Consider the following 15806-nt stretch of genomic DNA (forward strand, 5'->3'; position numbering starts at 1 on the left):
TAGGGCGAAAAAGGTTGGAGTGTGCTAAAGTCTAAGAAAAGAATGTGAACAGTTTTTTTTAATTTACGTGTGTTGGTTTACATTCTGTATAGGTATCTTATGCACTTAAAAATACTGCATTCTCCTTACCACTTGGTAAGGTTAGTTTGGAAGGTGTGGTGGCTTGTTTCATATTACTGTGGCTGAAGTTCTTAAAGTTTCCAACATTCACTGTTTTTTTTTTGACTTGGAGAAATTCCACTTAACTTTCTTAATTTTCCACTGCAGATTAGCTTCTTAAAACATCAGATTTTCAAACTCACTAACCAGTCAGTCTTCAGTCATTGCCACTAAAGTAAAAATTATTGTTGGGAATGAATGAATTTAACATCATATTATATTGCTCTGGGAATTAGATATTAAGCTTTTTTCTGCCTGTTTAGAACAATGCCTGGTTTGCTATTCAGGTTCACAGTTATGTGATATAGCTTCTTGTTTTTAAACCTATTTTACTATTATTACTGTAAAATTGAATTTCCAATTGGCTGTTAGAGAGCAAGAATTATTTTGTATGGTCCTCGGTAGGTACCCGAGACGGGCCACAGGCCTACCAGCTGCTGCTGCTGTGTGGCTCTCGATTCAGGGGGAAGGGAGGAGGGAAAGCACAACCTATAGATGAATGTAATGAGGAAGCCCTTTTACAGACAACTGCTATGAGCAGTCATCTTCTGGTCCTAACAATGTGATAGTACTGGAAGTAGATGTGAGTTTTTTTTGTATTTTCTTCCTGAGTTTATTCTGTGTTTTACCCTCAAATATTTAAGTAAGACTGCTAAGTGGCATGGCAAGACTCTTTCTAGTCCTTCAAAGTTCCCCTTGGTGTAGTTAGAGAGCATCAGTCTTGCTGTCTGCTGCCTCATTTATTTTTTGGCTCGTTTGCCTTCCTATCCTTTACGGATGTGCATGTGCCATACATGTACTGCTTCGTATTATAGTCTAATTATACATATCATATCTCCCCCAACCAGAATGTAAACACCTTGAGGAGAGTCCGAAACTTCTTTTGTAATTCCCCTTAGTACATGAAACAGTGCTTTCCATATAGAAGACATTCAGCAAGTTTTAGTTAGTAATAATTATTACTTGGTTTTACCACTTATGAAGGTACTATTTTCCTGATCCCTGTTTAGCTTAATGATAGTATTTATTTAATTGACTTTCTTTCATATTTTACATATATATAATTGAATATTTTAGCAATTTTGTTGTTATTCAAGCTCTTGTAAATTAATTCAAAGATTGACTATATTAATGTAAGTTTCTAGTTGATAAGGTGTCCTCTTGTTTGACCTACTTGAATTGAGGTAATTTTGTAACAATTAGCAGAAAAATACTGTGATCATTCAATTCAAAACTAAATACATGTTCTAGTCACAACTGTAATCAAGAAATAAGGAATAATTTATTGTGTTGAATAATGCAAAACCAGTGTTGATTTTCCTTATTGCACTAAATTGTGAAACCCGAATTGGTAGGATATAATACCAAAAATTAAATAAATAAAAATTTGAATCAAAACAGATGTTGAGGCAGTTAAAAACTAACTCATTGCCATGATAGTTTAGATAATAAGAACAAGTCATCTTGTTGAAATAGAATTGCACTGTTTATGATAAATCTAAGGCCCTAGTGATATTTGATAAGTAGGGTTATTATGGCTAGTTGTATCTTCGAAGAGTACTATCCTTGCCAATTTTTCAACCCATTCTCAATTTTTACCCTTCAAATAATTTAGTTGGAAATTACCAACTACTCCACATCTTTGAAATTTTCCTGATGTGAGCAATGGTGAGAATCTTTCTTTTAAAGTATATGTTTGAAATATAACCTTTCAGGTTCAAGTATATTTGCCTCATATACTTTAATTTTTTTAAACATGAGAGTAGAGTGAATTTTATAATAAGATATGGGATTGTGTTATCCTAACTTATTCTCTTATTCTTCCTTTCTTTTAGTTTTGTGTGTGTGTGTGTGTGTGTTGGTAATGTGTGGTGCTTGTCTGTACGGTCTTAGCACAGTTAAGCAATAGAGTTATAGAATTAGACAAACTAACTGGCCAATCTATAGATTGCATTTAGCACCCAATTTCAGGTCCGTTATCCCAGTGGTCTTCACAGTGAGTAAGGCCACCCATTGAGATACAGGAAGAAAACATCATAACTTCTCAGGTTTTTTTCCATATATATTTTACTTTTTATTTCATGCATATCAATTTATTTTGTATGTTTTATAATAATATAACATTTATCATATAGTACATATCTCATGTATAAATAACTAACTACACATATTGCTACATGCTTACATATTTACCAATAGGAGTACTTAGTCAAAATAACTTGAAGACCACAGTTCTAACAAAGTAATCACAGAGAGTGGACACTAAGGGGAGAACTTGTGATCTTTTGAAATTGATAGGCAAAGATCCAGTACCTAAAAATATAATAAAAGTTAGTAAATATAGATTAGAATATTGTACTATACAAATCAAGGGACTCATTTTAAAACATAACAATGGTCCCTGTTTTTTATTTCACAATAACAGTTTTTATAATTACCAGTTTTAGTAGCTATAGGTAGATACATACAACTTTTTAAATAGTTTGGAGCAATTTAAGTTTAGGCACTGGTTTTTCACATTATAATGACTTTTCATTTTCTGGTTATAGCTGACCTTTATGTAGGCCTTTTTTAATTTAGTGGTGGATTGCTATAAATGTTGGCTCTGTTTTTCAAGGAATAATCTGTTTCTTTTGTTTCTTCCTGGTGGAAGGAATGTAAAGTAACTTTTAAAAATTTTAAACAAGTTGTTATAAGTCAGATTATGAGAGACATGTTAATTTTCTGTGTTTCCCAAAGTTACTAAAATTTGTGGCTATTGCTTTTATAGCCAGAAAAAAATATTTAAAATAATCAATAAAAATAACTTCTAGTGGTCAAACTAAAAACAGTCTACATAGCTTGAGTAAAACATAGAAAACAAGTAGCAAGGAAGCATTGCAAAATAGGAGGAAAAAAGTTACAAGTTAAATCAAATTTGTTACAACAGGAAACATAAGTAGGATAAATTTACCTCTTACAAGAAGGCTCACTACAAAGTTTTTTCCAAAAAGCCTAATTATCTACTGTATACAAGAGGCACACATAAGCAGAATGATTCAGAGAAATTGAAAATGAAAGAATAAGCATACCAGGCAAATTATAAAAGAAGGAAAGCAAAAGGGGATCATAATGTTCAATTTGACAAGAGTTTAAAACTAAAGAGTAGTAAATGGAACAGATTATAATAGTGAAGCATGTAAGGTGTGATGACGATGTCATGGATCAGTATGTACCAAATCATACAGAACTAAAATATAAATGATAAAAAATTGCAAGAAATAAAGAGAATTGTTAGATCTCAATAGTGGTTTAGAAATTTTAGAGTACTTCTCTAAATCTCTGACAGATGAAGCTGATAATTATATTATTCCTATATTCTGTATCTTTATTTCAGTCAATGTACAAGACAAATAAAGAACTATGTATTCTGAAAACAGAAAATATATCGCCTCCAAGACTCATGAAATGTTTATAAAAATTGACCATGTTTTTGGTCACAAAGAAAATTTCAGGTAATTCCAAAGGGTAGAAATAGGTCATCCTTGATTCTCTGCCTACAGTGAAGTAAAATTAGAGCTAACTAATGAAGATAGGGAGGAAATTTGGTAATTTTTAGATCTTCTCTAACACTCTAGGGTCAAAGAAGAAATCAAAACTGCAGTTGTTAAGATATATAAATAATGCAAAAACATCAGAGTATACTGCGCTTTCTGATAAAACTATCTATTCTGGTTTCAGGAAGATAGCTAAAAGACAGCATTCAATAACAAATGTTGCTTGTTCTGTAATATGCAAGGCCTTTTGTTTGATGTGAGATATACCTCTGAATAAGACTCTGAACCTTGGAGTTTATAATCCACTGGATTTTCTTATAGAATGTACATCAGTAGTAAATTATTTGGGATGTATATATGAAAAATCTTGTATATATGATTTATATCATAAATGTATATATGAAAAGGAGTTCAGTATGATCACTTCAATTTTCAACAGAGGTACCTGTGTTATCCATATGGAGAGGAGAGGTAGATTGTTTTAGTAGATTGAAACGTGTGTGGAGATCTTAGTACCTTTTTTACCTCTGTCATCTGTTAGCAGTCCTGTTTTATCCCTCTGGGCTTCAAATTCTTCATCCATAAATGAGGAAGTTGAATTAAAATACAGGGTTCTTGATAACCATTATTTTTGTGCCACTGTGAATACATTTGTTAAATTAGTATTGAGCATTAACTCCTTTTCAGTCTGTAGGGACTAAACTTATGCTCAGGTGGGGGAGGGAGACAAACTTAGGGTTCTGTGCAAGCAGAGGAGGGCACATATATTTTAAACAGAGAATGATAGAGATAGAGAAAGAATGGTATTGGGAAAGGTTGCATAGAGGCAGTGTGACACCCGAGCTGGTCTTGAAGATAAGGGTTTGTCAAGTGAACAAGGACGGAGAGCTGGGCTCAGGAAATAATAGAACATAGGGGTGGAGAAGGGAGTGTTTTACATTTTGGAAACTGCAATTAATGTGGCAATTAGTAGTTAGCATGGGCTTATGAAGGAGTGGCAAGACATTAAACATTGAGGTATATGGGAGCCAAATTGTGAAAAATAGGGGCTGTAAGTTAAAGACAATGAATAACCATGGATGGGTTTCATAGAGTCTGCGCCCGCCCTGAAAGTGTATGCAAGATTTAATATGTGAATGTATTTTCCTTTGAAGACAGTCTGTAAATTTCATCAGATCATGTAACAGGGCAGTTAGGGTAAATATAGGGAAAATTGACAGGGTGATGTTCTACAAACTATGAAGTTTAGATAGTTTTAAAGTTTGCTTTGTTACCAACTAATCTAATTCTTTTTCACTCTTTATAGTGGACAGGCCAAAATCTCAGCAAGTTCGAACCTCTAGTACGATCAGGCGAACCTCTTCCTTGGATACGATAACGGGACCTTACCTCACAGGACAGTGGCCGCGGGATCCTCATGTTCATTACCCTTCGTGCATGAAAGATAAAGCTACTCAGGTAAAATAAGCAATCAAAATCAGTTTCCTTGCTCGGCAGTTCTGTTTTGATCCCAGTAAAGAAAATGTAATTTAATAAAAATTTCCCAAATTTGAAATGTAATATATTCAACCAAAGAAGAAAGCCATTTCTTTTAATAAGCTTTAGATAAATTGTTTTTTTTCATTTGGATTTGAAATTTTTAAAATTTATTTAATATTTAATAGCACATAAGTTATACAGTTTTTGAGACTTATAGTTTCAATAATTGCTTTCCAACAGAAATTAATATAATGACTAGTAAGCATGTTAGAAAATATAAGTAATTTTTGAAGAAAAGTTTGCACAGTTCTTGGAAATAATTTATAAAGTATTAGCATGGCTAAGGAAATTTATGTTAAAGGATTTTTTTTTTCTGTTTAAAGACAAGACTAAAACCTTTGGCAAAAGATAGAAAATTTACTTTGTCACACTTCCCCTATCTGTGGAAGGTTCTCCAAGCTTTTGATTTGAAAAGCTTTTCCTTCCATGTCAGAAGAAAATCTGAAAACTTAATTTATGATTTCTGAGTTCTTGATCATGTCTTCATAACTGTAGTCAATCAACATTATGAAGAATACTAATAAAAGTATAGGAGGTGGTTATTGGCCTTAAAGAACTTACAGTATAGTTAGGAAAATAAGATATAAATTTATGAAAATTGGTGATAGAAGATAGTATATAGTTAGATTTTAGATGAATGGGGCATTTAAATGTGAAGAAATTCAAATGTATGAGAACATTTTGGGCTTTGTAGGTCAGGAAATAGAAGGATTAGAGTTTCTTATCTGACGAATGCGAGAAGAGAGAAAGGGGAGAAAATTTTGGACATGATCTATGAGAATCTTCTCAATTTTTTGAATTTTCGCAGAGAACCTTGAAACTGTGAAGTTAGCTTCTTTGTCATCCATCCTATCAATTCTGCCTTTGTAATATTTTATTCCACCCTAGTGTTTTGCTTTCCATTCTTCATTTTGTGAGGAAAAGGATGGGTTTAATATGGTAGGCAGTGGGATTCTCAAGTAGAAATGACTAGCAAAACTTAGAGATGTCGGCCTGGACACCTAGGAATGGACACAGATAATTCAAAACCATCTTTCTGGAGGGGTTGGGTTCACAAGTATGATAAAATGTAGTATAGCATATAAAGAAAGAAGGTCAAGGGACCAAGGACTTAGTTTTTGGAAATCCACACAAGGAAAAGAGAGGAAACTAATGTATTCACTTGGAAGTAACAAGAGGAGGGAGTTAACATTTACTGATTATGTACCATGTGCTGTGTGTTTTATATCTTGTGCTTTGTTTAAGTCTCACAAGAACATTGTAAGATTACACAGATGGGGAAGCAGAAACTCAGTGAAGTTAAGTGACTTACTCAGGATCATAAAACTAGAAAGTGCTGGAGCCAGGTTTCTAATACAGGTTAATTTGTCAACAGTCTGAACTTCAGTTTTATGATGCTGTTAGGATAAATGGAATAGTGTGCGTGCGTGTGTGTGTGTGTGTGTGTGTATCGTCTAGTAGACTAACTGGCACTGTGCTTAAAAGTGGTAGCTCTTCTTTTTAGATTAAATTTTAAAAGCCTGCCTTTTATTGAATATATGTGCTTTATGCTGACACTCTCCAGAAACATTATCTTACTCATCCTTCACAAAAATGCTGAGAAACTCAGAGGAGGAGCCAAAGAAAGAACAAAGGCTAAGAGAACTGAAGTAGTCTAGCCTTAGAAGCCAAAGGGAAAGCTGTTCTAAGAAAGGGAACCTTGTTAATAGTATCAGGTGCTAAAGAGATGTCATGGAGAATAAGGACTGGATTTAGGGATTAAGGGCACACTGTCTTGGAGAGTGTGGTATTGATGATTTGGTAGAGGAGGGAACTCAGAGTATTTGGGAATTAAGAGAGTGATATGGAGATAGAAGAAAAGGGCACTGAGTAGGTTTCTAAAGCATGTTATTTCTTTATCTGTGTGGTGGAGTTAATGAAACCTAACTCATGATAATGTTATATGACTAAATATGATAATATTTGAAAATGAATGTGGCAGTGCACATTAGCTTAGCAGTAGTAGATAGAGACAGGCCCAGCCAGCCCTGGTGGTGTAGTGTTAAAATTCAGCACTCTCACCACCGTCGTCAGGGTTCGTTTCTGGTCAGGGAACCACACCACCCATCTGTGTGTTGTGATACAGTAGTGCCTACGTGTTGCTATGATGCTGAAAGCTATGCCCTGAGTATTTCAAATACCAGCAGAGTTACCCATGGTAGACAGGTTTCAGTGGAGCTTCCAGACTAGACGTTATAGGAAGAAGGACCTGGCCACCTATTTCCCAAAAAGTTGGCCATGAAAATCCTATGAAGAACAGTGGAGCCTTGTCTGATACAGTGCTGGAAGGTGAGAGGGGGAGATAGAAAGACTGGACAGGATTCCACTCTGCTGTACATGGGGTCACTAAGAGTTGGATTTGACTGAAAGGCACTAACAACTAACAGCACACAGGCCCGTTTGTAACATTTGCGGAGTCTGGAGCAATTATAAATGAAGATCCACATACCATATCTGTATAAGTTAAATTAACAAACTATTGCATAAAATATATTTTATCCTTCTGCTTTGGCAAGTAAACCTTCATATGGACCTTGAAGTTTAGATTTTAACTAAGTTACATTGCCAGAATGTGTCTACATGGGCCAAGGCTTCACCACCTTCTGAACTTAAACCTGTATGTCTTCCCACCCTGCATAGCATTCTGTACTCTGAAGAGTGGCTTTACACAGATGTTTGAACCGCCCCCCAGTCTTCATATTTCTGCTCCATCCATACTCCCTCAGGAAGGGAGACCCAGGGAATAAGTCCTTGCCAACCTTGGAAGCCAAGCTCGCTGCTATTTGGGCAAGAAATTCCTGGGACTAGATTGCCCAGAGCGTAGTCTATGGCAGAGGTGTGGCCTCATGATGTGCACGTCCTCTTGACCTCAAGATGTCTGTACCCTGTGTGGAGGCATGTGGCTGGAAGAGGGCCAGAGCAATTCCCACTAAAGTTTGAGGTCTGGGGTAGAGGCTTCTCTTGCTTGAGTCTTACATGTAAGTCGTTTATTTGGGAAACCTGACATTGAAAGGAAGGCAAAATATAGGCCTCATTTTAAGGAAATTAAGTAATTTGTATGTGGTTATATAGCTAATAAATATGAAGAGATTTGAACCCAGATTTGGCTGATTCCAAAGCTTTTGCTTTTTCTCCAGTTCCCCACTGCCTTTCCTAGTAACCACTAAAGGACATAGCACTTAACCTAGTGCTTGCCTCACAAGCATAAGAAATGGTCTTGCCCAAAGCACCTCTTAGTTTAATTGCAGATACAAGAGATGAATATATGAGATGGTTATTATTGTCACACCTATTCCTCCCAGATTAACTCTTAAACTCTTGAGGAGGAAAGTAGAAGTTTTTGTTTATTTAATGAGAGTTAGTGGAGGAAAGGTGATAACAGTCAACTTGCTGTAGATATTAGATACCTAGGCTGTCTGGTTTTGGTGGAGGGTATCTCTAGTATTTTCTTCCTTTTGTATTTCTATATTTCAACTACCTTAATTATTGGGGGTGAAAAAGTTCTTAATGTTTAATATATTAACACTTTAAGCCTTTTGAAAAGAAGTAGCATAGTGTTGTGAAAAAACAATGGACTTTGGAGGGAGATCTTGTGTTCAAATTAAGGCCCAATGTGAGGGAACTTTCTGGGATGATGGAAGTGTTATAAATCTTGATAGAAATTTTGGTTACATGTTTTGAATGCACTTATCAGAACTTACCCAGGTGTACACTTATGCACTTTACTGTATAACTTAACTTTAAAAATATAGAATATAAACAAATATTGAACTCCAGTAAGACGTTTAGGGGTGAAGTATACTTCTGTCTGTAACTTACTTGGAAATTAACAAAAAATAAGATCAATTGATGGATAGATAGATGTATAGATGCGTGATGAGGCAAATACAGCAAAATGTTAAATATAGAATCTAAGTGTTGACTTTATGAGTACTCACTGAGAAGTTTCTTCCACTGTTCTTTATGTTTGAATTTTTTAAAATAAAATGTTGGGAAAAAATCATGGCCCAATTAAGTGCTGTGTAGTCCAAACTTCAATTTCCTTTTCTGTAAATTGAAGTTATTAATACTTGATTTGCGCATTCACACATTTATTCTGAGGACCAAAAGAGACAGCTTTACGTTTTTAAGGCCAGTGAAGAAATGGATCATTGCCAGTTTATTAGAATAATCTCTGTAGCTTAATAGAAAAACTAAAAACCTTTTGTGGAATTTGATGTTACTTTGTTACATTAGCCTTGCAGATACAACATTTTTTAAACAAAAATTTATTACCAACTCTTAAAAGTGAACTTGCAGTTATGGTTACTGTATTTAGACAATAGTATTTCCTCAGTTTTAGCCCTGTAGTCTGAAGTATGAAACTTCATCTCTGGACAAATTTAGAATTCTGTGTGGAGTGTGTTTTTAAATGAGAAAGTAGCATATACTCTTTGCAAACTGGTCAAACAATAAAAAAGGTATACAACAGTAATCAAAGGTGTTTCCTCAGACCTCCCAGGTATAGTAGTGATTAGAGCCGTTAACAAATATTTTCCTTCTTTCTCCTTGGCACAAGGTAGGATTATACATCTCTGCCCACTTGAAATTAAGTGTGGCCATGAGACTTGCTTTGGGAAGAAGCTTTAAAGAGCTGGCTGGTGAATTCACTCTGACAAGGGGAAGTAACAGTATTCACTGCTACTGTGTCCATCTGGGTCCCTGAGTGACAGTGACAAGCAAAGCCTTCTTTCTTTTTTTTTTTTTAATTGAGTTAATGATAGGTTACAATCTTGTGAAATTTCAGTTGTACGTTAATGTTTGTCATTCGTGTTGTAGGTGCACCACTTCACCCTTTGTGCCCACCCCCCACCCCACCTTTCCCCTGGTATCCACTAAACTGTTCTTAGTCCATAATTTTAAATTCCTCATATGAGTGGAGTCATACACAGATTATCCTTCTCTCGCTGGCTTATTTCACTTAACATAATTCCCTCAAGGTCCATCCATGTTATTGCAAATGGAATGGTTTTGTTCTGTTTTACAGCTGAGTAGTATTCCATTGTATATATGTACCACATCTTCTTTATCCATTCATCTGTTGCTGGGCACTTAGGTTGCTTCCATGTCTTGGCTATTGTAAATAATGCTGCAATGAACATTGGGGTGCGTAGGACTTTTGGGATTGCTGACTTCAAGCTCTTTGGATAAATACCCAGTAAGTGGGATGGCTGGATCGTATGGTAGTTCTATTTTTAATTTTTTGAGGAATCTCCATACTGTTTTCCATAGTGGCTGCACCAGTTTGCATTCCCACCAGTAGTGTATGAGGGTTCCTTTTTCTCCACAACCTCTCCAACATTTGTTACTATTAGTTTTAGATATTTTTGTCATTCTAATGGGTGTAAGGTGATATCTTAGTGTAGTTTTGATTTGCATTTCCCTGATGATCAGCGATGATGAGCATCTTTTCATGTGCCTATTGACCATCAGTATATCTTCTTTGGAGAAATGTCTGTTCATGTCTGCAGCCCATTTTTTGATTGGGTTGTTTGATGTTTTGTTGTTGAGTTGTGAGAGTTCTTTCTATATTATGGATATTAAGCCTTTGTCAGATATATGACTTGCAAATATTTTTTCCCAGTTAGTGGGTTGTTTTTTTGTTTCAATCCTGTTTTAATTTGCCTTGAAGAAGCTCTTTAGTCTGATGAAGTCCCATTTGTTTATTCTTTCTATTGTTTCCCTTCTCTGAGAAGACATGGTGTCCAAAAAGATCCTTTTAATACTGATGTCAAAGAGTGTACTGCCTACGTTTTCTTCCAGAAGCCTTATGGTTTCAGGTCTCACCTTTAGGTCTTTGATCCATTTTGAGTTTATTTTGGTGAATGGTGAAAAAGAATGGTCAATTTTCATTCTTTTACATGTGGCTTTCCAGTTTTCCCAGCACCATTTGTTGAAAAGACTTTCTTTTCTCCATTGTATGCCCTCAGCTCCTTTGTCGAAGATAAGCTGTCCATAGATGTGTGGCTTTATTTCTGGGCTTTCAATTCTGTTCCATTTATCTGTGCACCTCTTTTTGTACCAGTACCATGCTGTTTTGATTACTGTAGCTTTGTAGTATGTTTTGAAGTTAGGGATTCTGATGCCTCCCGTTTTGTTCTTTTTTCTCAGGATTGCTTTAGAAATTTGGTGTCTTTTGTTGCCCCATATGAATTTTAGGATTCTTTGTTCTAATTCTGTAAAGAATGTCCTTGGGATTCTGATTGGGATGGCGTTGAATCTGTAGATTGCTTTAGGTAGAACGGACATTTTAACTATGTTTATTCTTCCAGTCCATGTACGTGGGATGTCTTTCCATCTCCTTATGTCGTCATCTAATTCTCTCAGAAAGGCCTTGTAATTTTCATTATATAGGTTCTTCACCTCCTTAGTTAAATTTACCCCAAGGTATTTTATTCTTTTTGTTGCGATTGTGAATGGTATTGTGTTCTTGAGTTCTTTTTTTGTTGGTTCATTACTGGAGTATAGAAATGCTACTGATTTATGCAAATTGATTTTATACCCTGCAACTTTGCTGTAGTTGTTGATTACTTCTAACAGTTTTCCAATGGATTCTTTGGGGTTTTCTGTATATAAGATCATGTCGTCTGCAAACAGCGAGAGTTTCACTTCTTCCCTCCCTATTTGGATTCCTTTTACTCCTTTTTCTTGCCTGATTGCTCTGGCCAGGACCTCCAGTACTATGTGAAATAAGAGTGGTGATAGAGGGCATCCTTGTCTCGTTCCTGCTTTCAGGGGGATGGCGTTCAGCTTTTGCCCATTGAGTATGATGTTGGCTATGGGTTTGTCATATATCGCCTTTATTATGTTGAGGTAGTTTCCTTCTATGCCCATTTTGTTCAGAGTTTTTATCATAAATGGCTGTTGGATCTTGTCAAATGCCTTCTCTGCATCTATTGAGATGATCATGTGGTTTTTATTCCTCAGTTTGTTGATGTGGTGTACTACGTTGATTGATTAAGCAAAGCCTTCTTTCTGACCCATTATGTACATGTAGTGTGAGCAAGAAATTAACCTTCGTAGTTTCAAGCCATTGGGATTTGGAGATTGAGTAGTCACTATAGTATAATCTTGTCTTTACTGATTAACATGCAATCTATAACCCTTTTACCAATTTTTGTGTACCTTTTAGAGTATAGTGTGTTTCTCAATTCTCATCTTTCAGAAGATTCAATATGAACATAAAATCAGTATCAAAGTGGAATGAAAGAAAAAATCAGTACTAAAAGTGAATTTTTTCCCTCAAATTTTTGTCATTCTCTTAATTAACCTTTCTTCTTGATCTTATTTTAAACTTTCTTTTCAAGCAAAGTCTTAAAAGTTTATCATGCTGCTACACTTTTCTTCGAGTTTGACTGACCTTGTCTCTTTTTTCCTGGTAGCGTTAGAAGCAATTTTCTCTTTATAAGTAGCCATCAGAAACAGCCCCTGGAATAGGCTACCTCAGCCTCAATGAGTCACCTCTGCGGAAATGTCCATTAAACTTGAAACCTGGTCTAGGCAAAGAGGAATTGTGTCTTCCACTAATACGGAATCTACTACAGCTGATTCTGATTAACAGGCTTTCTGGAAGCAAATGTGTTCAATACAATAAGCTCAAACCACTACCACTTTCTACCTTCTTTCCTCTTTTTAAGTAAGGATCTAAAGTACTTTACATTATATTTATATTCTAATATAATGCTGAATTTAATGCTTTTTATTTGGAAAAGCATTTAGAAAAGATGGAAAGCATTTGGAAAAAATTTGGAAAAGAAAAATCACTTGCCTAAACACAGAATTTCTATTTCAGACCTCACCTCCAAGGTCAGCTAATATAGTGCTGAATTTAATGCTTTTTATTTGGAAAAGAAAAAAAATTACTTGCCTCAACAGAGAATTTCTATTTTAGACATCACCCCCAAGGTCAGCTCCCCGTCATAATATCTTATATCTCTGTGCTGCTCAGTTCTTATAGGCTATGCTTGGTGATCTATTTATAGACCTTCGATAATTATCTCAGAATGTTTCTAAGTCTGCTAAGTTAAAAGAAGTATAAAATACTTTGTTATGTATTTTTGAGTTTTATCTAATTTTAATATTATTTAAAAATAGTCTGATGGTAAAATAATCCATATAATATAGAAGAACATAAATAATTTCTGACTCCCCAGATACAGTTCTTAGTGAATCATTATTAACAGATTTTTTTTATTGGTACATGTTTTAAGAAATTTTCTATACATGTGTAAGTATATTCTTTAAACATATGGACACACAGTTGGAATCATACTGTGCATTGTATCTCTAACTTACTTTTTCCATTTGATGGATCATAATCATCCCTTCTTATCATAACGTGTAAATCCCTACCTCATTCTTTTTTTGTTTTTCTATTTTCATTTTTTTAATTGTAATAAAATATATATAACATAAAATTTAACATTTAACTATTTTTAAGTATATAGTTAAAACTATAGCATTGAGTACATTCACATTGTTGTGCAACCATCACCACCATCCATCTGTAGAACTTTTTCATTTTCCCCAACTGAAACTTTGTATTCATTAAATACCAACTTCTTATTCCTCCCTCCCCTCAGCCCCTAGCAGCCACCATTTTATGTCTCTGTGAGTTTGACTACTCTGGGAACGTCAAATATGAATAATCGTACTGCATGTATCTTTTTGTGTCTGGCTTGTTTCACTTAGTAAAATGTTTTCAGGATTCATCCATGTTGTAACATGTATCTAAATTTCTTTCCTTTTTAAAGCTGAATAGTAATCCATTATATGTATATACCACATTTTCTTTATCCATTCATTAGTTGATGGACATTTGGGTTGTGTCCACCTTTGGCAACTGTGAATAATGCTGGTGTGAACATGTATGTACAAAAATGCTTTCAGTTCTTTTGGGTATACTCCCAGAAGTAGAATTGCTGGGTAATGTGCTAATTGTATGTTTAGATTTTTGAGGAACCACCGTACTGTTTTCCATGGTGGCTGCACCATTCTACATTCCCAGCAACAATGTGTAAGGACTCCAATTTCTCTACATCCTCGTCAACACTTGTTATTTTCTGGGTTTTTTTTTTCATTATAGCCATCCTAATGGATGTGAAGTAGTATCTCATAGTACTTTTGATTTATAATTCCTTAATGGAGCATCTTTTCATATACTTTTTGGCCATCTGTATATCTTCATTGGCGAAATGTCTATTTAAGCTCTTTGTCCATTATTGAATTGGTTTATTTTTTTGTTGAATTTTAGGAATTTTTTATATATTCTGGATGTTATTCCCTTATCAGATAGATGATTTGTAAGTATTTTCGCCCATTCTGTGGGTTGCCTTTTCACTCTCTTGATAGTATCCTAGTTTTTGATTATGGTAAAGTCCAGTTTATTTTTCATTTTGTTGCCTTTGCTTTTGGTGTCTTATCCAAGAAATCTTTGCCAAACTCCAGTGTGTTGAGGCTTTTCACTTGTGTTCTACTAAGAGTTTTATAGTTTAGGTCTTTCATCCATTTTGAGTTAATTTGTATATGGTGTAAGGCAAGGATTCAGCTTAATGCTTTTGCATATAGATATCCAATAGCATTTTTTGAAAAGGCCATCCTTTCCCCCCTTGAATGGTCTTAATATCTCCATCAAGAATCAATTGACCATATATGCAAGGGTTTATTTCTGGCATTCTATTCTATTCCATTCATCTGTATTCTGTGGCTTTTTGTATTATGTTATGGTTAAAAAGGATTTTCCCTAAAATAAAAAACATTTTTTTAACCCATGTTTTCTTCTAAAACTTTTATTTATTTATTTATTTTACATTTATATCTTTGATCCTTCTGGGGTTTATTTTAATGGAAGGATTAAGATGGGATCCAGCTTTATTTGTTTATGTTTCCAAGTAACCAACCAGTTGTTGAATAATTTTCCCTACGGATTTGCAGTGTCACCCTTGTCATATAATAAATCCCCATTCTTGTTTTGGGTCCCTTTCTGGACTCTCTGGTCTATATAACATTGAAATATTTTTGTGCCTGTTCAACACTGAATGGTTTTAATTTTTGTTCCTTGGTAATTCATTTTTATAGATTGTATTTAGTAGCTTATATGGCTAGTCCCACTCATTACACTTTTTTTTTTTCTTTTAAGGTTTTATTTTTCCTTTTCCTCCTAAAGCCCCCGGTACATAGTTGTATATTGTAGTTGTAGGTCCTTCTAGTTGTGGTACGCGGGATGCTGCCTCAGCATAGCCTGATGAGCGGTGCCATGTCCGCACCCAGGCTCCAAACCGGCGAATCCCTGGACCACCGAAGCAGAGTGCGCGAACTTAACCACTCAGCCACGGGCCAGCCCCTACATTTATTTTTAGAATATTCCTGTCTAGTCTTGCGTATTTGTCAAATTCTTCCTAAAATGTTTTGTATTGCAATTAAATATTTATGTAGAATTGTCAGCTTTACCATATTGAGTCTTATCCAAGAAAGAGATCTGTCTTTTTATTTATT

General features: G+C 34.9%; 1 protein-coding gene across 2 annotated transcripts in view; it reads left to right on the forward strand.

Annotated features, from left to right (window-relative positions):
* GLCCI1 (glucocorticoid induced 1) overlaps positions 1 to 15806 on the forward strand; it is a 101831-nt gene that overhangs the window by 26781 nt on the left and 59244 nt on the right. For both annotated transcript variants that reach the window (XM_044766721.2, XM_044766722.2), the window contains exon 2: positions 5002 to 5153. In XM_044766721.2, coding sequence (XP_044622656.1) covers positions 5002 to 5153 — 152 coding nt within the window. The remainder of the gene's footprint in view (positions 1 to 5001; positions 5154 to 15806) is intronic.

Source organism: Equus asinus, chromosome 1 (genome assembly GCF_041296235.1).
Source record: "Equus asinus isolate D_3611 breed Donkey chromosome 1, EquAss-T2T_v2, whole genome shotgun sequence".
In the NCBI taxonomy this organism is placed as follows: domain Eukaryota; kingdom Metazoa; phylum Chordata; class Mammalia; order Perissodactyla; family Equidae; genus Equus; species Equus asinus.